The sequence below is a fragment of the Limulus polyphemus genome, unplaced genomic scaffold (assembly GCF_000517525.1).
Source record: "Limulus polyphemus unplaced genomic scaffold, Limulus_polyphemus-2.1.2 Scaffold32, whole genome shotgun sequence".
Taxonomy (NCBI): domain Eukaryota; kingdom Metazoa; phylum Arthropoda; class Merostomata; order Xiphosura; family Limulidae; genus Limulus; species Limulus polyphemus.
Window position 1 is genome coordinate 912,789 of NW_013665642.1, and position 9,032 is coordinate 921,820.

Genomic DNA, 9,032 nt, shown 5'->3' on the forward strand with positions numbered 1-9,032 from the left:
ACTAGACCTGTAGTCTATGAATCCACTCGAATGCTCCTACAGGAAGAAGTCAATAAAATTTCCTCAACAAATAATCCTACAACCATGGAACCAAAAGAGTACTGAAAAGAAGTAAGCTCTTTAGTTTCTTTGCTGCCATCAAGAAACCAGCCACCTCATCTTCAGAGGATACAGAGATCAACACCTACCTCGATGGTTCTTGCATTCCTGAACAAAGCAACCATCTAGATTATTGGAAGATCCATGAAGAAAGCTTTCCTACCCTATCTCTACTAGCCAAACGCTATCTGAGTATTCCAGCATCCTCTGTCCCCGTTGAGCGTTTGCTTTGCATCGGAGGCAAAACCCTCAGACTTGATCCCTACCGCCTCACTGAAAAGACATTTGAGAGACCATATTCATAAAAAAACACTGGACAGTTATAATATCTATAAGACTCCTTTAAAAACATATTTTTATTCTAAAACTTTGTTATTGCATCTGAAAAAATAAAAGTATTGAAATGTAATTATTTGAGCAGAAGTTTACCCAGGAAAGCTTCGAAGATTGTGTGATAGAAATAATGAAACTGAGTGTTCTTTGTAGTTTATAAGTAACTAAGCTGTATGCGTTTTAAACAAATAAACAGAATATTTATTCAAATTTTAAAAAGAAAAAATAGTATGTATACCCCAGGGATGGGGCGAATACTGGAGATCAGGAATCGAATACAAATACGAATACATAAGAATGCATTCATGAATACTTTCTCAGATAATGATAAAATAGCAGACGATAAGATTTAAATGTTTTTATTTTAAGAAACAAACTTCTTAGAAACTAAAACAAACAAAAATTGAAATTATAGCAGAATACTTGTCTGGAAATTGACGTCTTTCGTGAATACCACAATTGTATACATTAACAACTTATCTTTATTCTTAACTTAGCGTGTTTACCTTATACAGAAATATTTTGGTTATTAGTTAATCTTGGAAAACTATTACTAATGCAAATAATATTATATAATATTTCTATATTTTAATAGATTCTTAAAATTTTGTGTGTAGCATAAGCATTATTTGAAATGTTGGCAATGTCATGAACCTTCATAAGTTATTTATTATTATAATATCTTTCTAAGAAAAATGTCACTCAGTGGTTCAGGGAAAATCTTAATGACTTACAATGCTAAAATCCAAAGTTCGATTCCCCGTGATGGATATAGCTCAGATAACCAATTCTGTAACTTTGCGATAAAAAAAAACTCCTAGCAAAATTTTCGACCTGTTCATTAATTCGATGAATTGGTAGTGTCTTAAAGTTGTTTTTAAGGAAATAAAATGATACTCTCTAGCACTGGATATGATATGATACACTGGATATCCATACACTGGATACTGTACGATTGGTTAAAAGTACAGCAGGATCCTAGAAGAAGAAGAAAACAGTCATCCCTGAATAATCTTGTCAAAAACGAAAATTATGTATGTATATACAGTTATCCTTTATAATTATCATATTTATCATTGCCTTAAAGTCGTGATAATTCATGCTTCATGTGTTTTTTTCTGTAATGAAAACAACCAGAAAAGTTTACTTCAGATAAACCTGATTCAACACGTCCGTTATATTGAGATGTATAAAATTGTGCCTTGAAACTAATCTTTTCTTGGTTGCAGAAGTGCTGAACATCTTTAATGCTCTGAATGGTGTATTTTTAAATCTAGATGGAAGCATTGAAGTGGTCATTATGCAGGAAGGCTTCCTAGAAACCGAGGGCTTTCGTGGTACGCTCGCTGATAAAATAGTTTTATTTTAGAACAGTACGTGTAAAATACAAAGGAAAATCCTGAAATATTAAACTTTTTTTGAAATCAGATCAGTTCCTTTCCTTATAAATCTTCAGTGTCAGGTGTCGACAGTTGTAAAAAATAAAACTGAATATTTTTGTCGCTGAGTTTAACATTTGCATTTTACACAATACTTTTCATGCGACACAACAATAGCTTTTTTGCGAATAATTTAGTAATAATATATTATCAGGTTAAAATATCGTTGAAACTGCATGGTTTTCAACAAAAATTGGTGATTCGGAAAGTGAAAAATCTATACAATGTGTTTAACTTTGTTGATTTTCCTGATATTTCAGCAACTATTCCATACCTCTTATTTTGCAATGAATTACACTTTTCTGTGTAATCAAACACGTTTCCAACTCTCACGCCAACTGACTACTCATCGTTTGTGATCAGTCAGAAATATATGGACACCTATTTCAGTAGTATCGTATGTTATGATAATATAAAAACAGGAATCCTGGTGGTGAAACATTTCAATTCGGAATTAGATTAATTGTACCAAATGACAAATACATTTCATGAAGTAAAAGAGAAATACATTTTGACATTTTTCATTAATTCATTCTCCTTGTGTGTACCACGGTGACTCAGTGGTAATCGTATTAGCTTATAACTCTAAGAATTTCGAGTTCGATCTACTTTGAGAGCAAATAGTCCAATGTGTAGCTTTGCGCCAAAGTAAACAAACAAAAAATTTCTCTGCGTGACTTTCACTTGACGGAAACAAAGAAAATGAAATAAAATAGCATATGAGACAACAAATATAAATAAACTAAATATTTTATTTTTATATTAATTATTTGAATATGATTTTGAAAAATTATAATTACTTTAGAAATTTTACATTACTCATCAACAGGTAAACTTACGTAGGTTGAAATATCGGAGAGTGCACTAGCACCCTCTATATAGGGATGGCACGGACGCCCGTATTAAAACAATACAAAAATCATCTGGATTTTATTCTCTAGAGATCATCATAAGCTAGATATTGATACCTACCTGGATTAGTTGCTCTATCTCCGGTGTATTTGCCGCTTTTCAGCTATCCAGAGCGTCCCAAAGTCGAAAACAGGCGAATAGCCAAAACCGAGATTTTTTATTTTTGTTTATCATCATCTTTTTTCCAACAGACCTAGCGCCTACCTAGTTCTAGCAGTAACTATACTTTTATCATCATTGGATAGAGCAAAACCGCCTTCACGATCTTGGACTACCTATTATATTATTAAAAATTCATAAAGCTTTAGAATACGGTCTATGATACAGTAACCCACGTACGTCATCTTGTAAAGAAAGTAAACAAAGAAATATAAGGAAAAAAATATCGCTAAGTAAAACGTTATGTAAGACTAGCTACTAAACTTGAAAAAGGAACCAAACAAGATAGGAATGGAATTAGACATATCACTTGATCAGCTAATGATCACATAGCAGACTAAGCTGTCTCGACTTTACATGGAGAATTAAATCCCTACATTAATGGCTTCCTCACTGGCAGAACCAATAGCACAAGAATTTTCAATTGTCATAAAAGTAGTATTCTAAAGTTAACTAAAGGAAAGGTATGATGATGAAAGCTGAGCTTCTGTTCAAACACCAAGCTTTCGATAGACAAAGTTTGGAAGTCAGTAATGTAGGGATTTTATTCTCCATGTAAAGTCGAAATGGCTTAGTCTGCTATGTGATCATTGGCCAGATCAAATGATGTGTCCATTTCCATCTCTATCTTCTTTGATTCCTTTTTTCAAGTTCAGTAGCCAGCCCTACATAGCTTTTTTATTTAGCGATAATTTTTTTCCTTATACTTATAGTTATTTATTGACGTAAGGAAGAGAGTTTACAAATTATAGTTGTCATTTGGCTTAATGCAGCTCCTAAAATGTGATAACTGTATAACTTTAATTGACTTCAAGCTAAGGATAAAATGTTTTTAGAGTATTCTTCTTCCTAAAATCTCCTAATAAAATATCACGAAATTCATTACCAGTTTTAGGTGATCTTTTAAAACACTTTTCGGTCTAAAAAATTACTTTAATGTTTCGTATCTGTTTTCCTGGTATTTTTTATCGTTTTTTTTCAATGTTCAAAAGGCATTAAAAGTACTTTGCAGCAAGAAACTAATCAACTTAGATAGAATATTGATATTCATTGTACTTACTACCAGACAGAATAATTAAATCCATTGTAGTTACAACCAGATAGAATAGTTATATCCATTGTATTTATAACCAGATAGAATACTGATATCCATTGTACTTACTACAAGAAAGAATAGTAATACCCATTGTATTTACTACCATTTAGAATGGATACAGTTGATCTGACTATGTTTTTTGTACCATCTAATACTGAAGGTTTTCATGTTCGAATGTTCTTTTATGGCTCAGGGTCTACGAGAAACATTATTTGGAAGCAGCACACACGTAGGAAGCCACGAATGGTTAAAAGCTTCATTCCACTTTCGAGATCCAAATTCTGTTTTTTCTTACGGGCTTGTAGCCTCTAAGGTAGGTAAAGATATACTTGTGTAATTCTATACTGATTCTTATTCACGTGTATTGTTTAATTATTATTAATGAGATATTCACATGTATATTTTAATTATTATTAATGAGATATTCACATGTATATTTTAATTATATTAATGAGATATTCACATGTATTTTTAATTATTATTAATGAGATATTCACATGTATTTTTTAATTATTATTAATGAGATATTCACATGTATTTTTTAATTATTATTAATGAGATGTTCTGGTGTAATTTTATATTTATTCCATTCGTTTTTTTTTCGTCCATGAATTTACATTACAAACAAACAATGTTTTTGTTTAAGCTTATTCTGTTCCTTTAAAAATTATTCATAGTTTTTTAAGAGTAATGATTAAGTGTAATATTTTGATTCAGTTAGTTATGAAAAATTGCAATTCATTTAGGATATATTTGTATTTTAATGTATGAAATTTCGTAACTGACATAGCTCGACATATCGATGAATAATCTAAAAATACTTGTTCATGACTTATTACTGTTTTGAAAACCATGTTGTACACAATCACGAAGACCTCCTGACGACCCTAAAGTGCGGAGCGCGTTTTTGCAAAAACTAGCTGCGAACCATAAATTCTCAGATTCAAGTCCGGGCAAGCTAACCAGTAGGCCACGTCAGGCCCAGACGAAATGGAAAATAGTATTATAATATGCTCAAGCTCTAATATAGTTATTTTTCTGTGTTTTGTGAAAGAATCATCATTATGTTATCAACGATTTGGCAACGTATATTTTTTAGTAAAGTGATTTGGTGGTGGCTAAATCTGCACTTCATACTGAGCTTAACGCAAGTACCATTCTATATAAAATGTCTTATTTATGAGCTTCTTGTTTTCAACTTAAGATTTCCACACCTTTGACTTTGAAGTGCCTGATACGTTTTCACATGTGGGGCGCTACTTTTGTCACATTCTATTCTTAATAACATATATTATCTTTAGATTAATTATACCTTTTCCTATACACTTCGTTTACAAATGTTTCAGAATTGCACTAAGAATACAGACGTACTCGATGTGTATTTGTATCTTGGTTTTTGAAGTGTACAATTTTCGTCCGTTTGGTATATGTTTCAGAACAGTGTCAAACCGATCCTGATGTGCGTTCAAGCGTATATTTTGAAGAATCTGTTGTTTCCAAACGTCAGTAAGAAAAATACTCGTAAAGCTTCCGCTGATGAAAGGTACCTGGTATAGACGGCAAAAAACATATTTTATTAACGTTCAGCTCAATGTTGTTTGTCCATGTTCACTTCTATGTGTTTTTCAGCTATATAGGTGGAGTTGATCACGATGTCACTATCTGGGTTTAATGTCATTTTAGAGACCTTCAGATAATACAGATGAGTTGACCTCGACACCAGTATCCGAGTAACTTTAATTTCGGAGAACTTTAGAACATACAGGAGTTGATTACGATGTCACTATCTGGGTTAATGTCATTTTAGAAAACCTAGGAACGCACAAGTGAAGTTAATTTTAGAAAACTTCACAAAATACATGTGGGGCTGACCTCGGTGCTAGTATGTGAGTAACTTTAATTTTAGAGAACTTCAGAACACGATGTCAGTATCTGAGTAACTGTAATTTTAGAAAATTTCAATAAATACAGATGAAGTTGATCATGGTGCCAATATATGAGTAACTTTAATTTAGAGAGATAACGAACATGTCAAATGATCTGTTCTAGACATGTGATAAAAAAAGAAGATTCATACATTGCTTCACAATGTATAATAAGACACGATTTCACATTTCAAATTTTTCCCATTGTATAGCTCGTATGGCGATTTCTGTCGCTTACAACATAGAAACGTATTTGAATTTTAGTTTAACATTAAAAACGTTGAAAACAACAATAAAATGGATATCCAATATTAATTCTGGTAACGATCTTTGTCAGCAACTTTAAATTGTTTTTATACAGTTTAACTGAACACAAGAATTATGTTATAAAAGATAGAAATTTTATACTTTTATGTTCTAAAATATAACATTTTAAACTATCAATCACTGAAAAATCAGGTTTGTCTGACAGCATAATTTTTCATAAGTAATGATAACAGTAACAAACCTTTACGGCCATCAAATCCTAAAACAAAATAAACGTTAAACATATATACATATACATTTTACTTTACTTTACATTTTGAAGAAAAGAAAAATTGTTTTCCTATACAGAAATATTCAAATTACTAGTTGAAATGCACGTACTGTTACGTATGAATAAAATGAATTTACATCAGTCTTTATACATTTTCAAAGTACAGTTGCTAAATATAACGATAATTAAACAAATAAAACACTAAACAGTAATCATGGGGAGAAACTACAGCCATGATTACTGTGGAGTGTTTTATTTGTTAATTATCGTTATATTTAGTTACGTATGAGTATTTAATATTAAAGATTGATTAAGATCGATAAAAACATATTTATTTAAACTTTTAGGAAGGTATAAGTTTTTGTTCCCAAAACAGCTTTGAAGCCTTTCGAGAATGATGTGCAAAAATACTTTCAATGTGTACTCTAGCTTCACATTAAGTAATTATAAAATCTTTCATCAAACTGAGTTTGTTTTAGGGTTCTTTGTTTTTTTACTTGCCTCAGGAATAACAATATGCACACTAGTTTTACACTAAGTAATTATAGTATCTTTCGTCAAACTAGGTTTGTTTTATGATTCTTTTTTATTCGTCAAAGGAACAATAATGTGTACTTTAGTTTCACGTTAAGTAATTCTATTATATTTCCTCAAACTGAGTTTGTTTTAGGGTTCTTCTTCATCCGTCCATGGAAAAACAAAAAGAAGCACTTCGATTTGCCTTGGCTGATATAGTCTGGAAAGCAGGAGTCGAAAAGTCCAAATGTACGGTCTGTTTACGAGTAAATGAAACCTACGTACAGAAAGATAACCATTACACACCTGATGGTGTGACAGAAAAGGTAAGGAATGTCAAAAAACGTAGATGTCTATCCTCAAACTCAAGGATTCAAACTTGTTTCTTAAACATTCTAAGTATTTTCTTGCTTCGTTGCGTATGATTTGCTATAAACTTATACCTTTAATTATATTAACTTCGACATAAATGTAGTAAAATATAACACGCTTTCAATTTCTCGCTAATTTAAAGGTTAGAGCTTTTAGATATTATCATTATCTGAAGAATTACTACGTTACTAAGGATAAAAATGGTGCACTTGGTGATTTTTTTATATCTGGTAGAATTCGTGTTTTTCCTAAACTCAATTTATCTTACATGAGAGTAATTACTTGTATAACATTTGAGTAAATGCAGTAAGGTGCGCGTGTACAAATAAAGATAATCAGATAAAATTACATTGTATGCACGTTTATCAATTGTTGTTTTTATGCATATATAGCTTCATAATTCTCTACGAAGTAGGAATTTTCGTCATTTGTCACAAAGTAAACAGATATACGTGCTAAGATAATATTAAATACACTCGTGTGGCCGACAAAAAACAAACATACTAATAACTAAATAAATGATAACTAAAGCACATATTTGACAAACTTACTTTCGGCTTTACCAAATATTCTGATTCATTTCTCTTTTCTATTCTTTCAGTTAAGAATGTTTGAGTTTACAAAGTACGAAGACGTTATCAACTGTCTTTCTAAATATCAGTACCTTGTAAGTCGGTTTTCTTTCATTTACGTATAATATATTTACTCTCAGAGGTGTTTTTTTATTTTATAAAAACAAAAATAAGAAAATTCAATTTTTACCTTAAGATGTCTGTTATTCTGCCTTATGAAAATTCGTGATGCTTCGGAAGGAAAATGGATTCATCTATGTTTCCAAATACAATTTCCTATAACTTTATTTTTTACAAGTGTTACGTATATTAGTTGCCTATAACGTCACTGTGCAGTTCTTTTTCATCATTGTTCTACGACAGTTTTAAGTTTCATGACATTATTTATGGTTCAAACTAGTAGTTTGTTACATAGATATAAAAGTTTTAAGAATGTAGTTAAAATAATTGATGACAGATGGTAGCACCTTTAGCATATAAGTGATCTTTGAATTAGCACCCACTGGGATTTACATAACTGCTAAGCACACACAATATTCATTGAAATAAGAAAGTATAAATTAACTGTTACTACTTTAAGTTCTGAGTTCTTTAAGTTTATGAGTTAGAAATTCTCGCTTAAAAGTCACAAGATGAACCAAGAGGGAATCTTCAATAGCCGCGGCACTTGAAATTATTTTAGGCAATATTATAGTAAATTAATCTATGATACATTTTTTTTCCGTTTTATTAGCTATATTTTTGAGCGCCAGCAATACCAAGCGTGGGGCGCGCGTATACCCGATTCTATTTTATTAGTCCTTAAGATCTCTACAAGCCTACCTTCAAATTAAAATTATTTTAGGCACAATTAGGATAAATTAATCTATCAGACATTGGGCGTGGTCAAATATAAGGTTTGTATTTGAAAAAATCATAGCCATTCTATAAGCCACTATGCCGCGGCTAAAAACTAAGTTTTGCCATGCATTATGGGTAGATTTGGAAGTAGTGGTAATTTATTTACCTAAGAAAATAAGTATTAACATGACGTAGAGAAGTTTGTTTGTTTGTTTTGAATTTCGCGCAAAG

General features: G+C 31.1%; 1 protein-coding gene across 1 annotated transcript in view; it reads left to right on the forward strand.

The window, feature by feature from the left end:
* Positions 1 to 9,032, forward strand: part of LOC106460095 (inactive ubiquitin carboxyl-terminal hydrolase MINDY-4B-like) — a 29,914-nt gene that overhangs the window by 3,667 nt on the left and 17,215 nt on the right. Inside the window, exons 2-5 of the mRNA XM_022387265.1 lie at positions 4,232 to 4,351; positions 5,475 to 5,581; positions 7,172 to 7,343; positions 7,991 to 8,056. Of these exons, the coding sequence (XP_022242973.1) occupies positions 4,232 to 4,351; positions 5,475 to 5,581; positions 7,172 to 7,343; positions 7,991 to 8,056 (465 nt within the window). The remainder of the gene's footprint in view (positions 1 to 4,231; positions 4,352 to 5,474; positions 5,582 to 7,171; positions 7,344 to 7,990; positions 8,057 to 9,032) is intronic.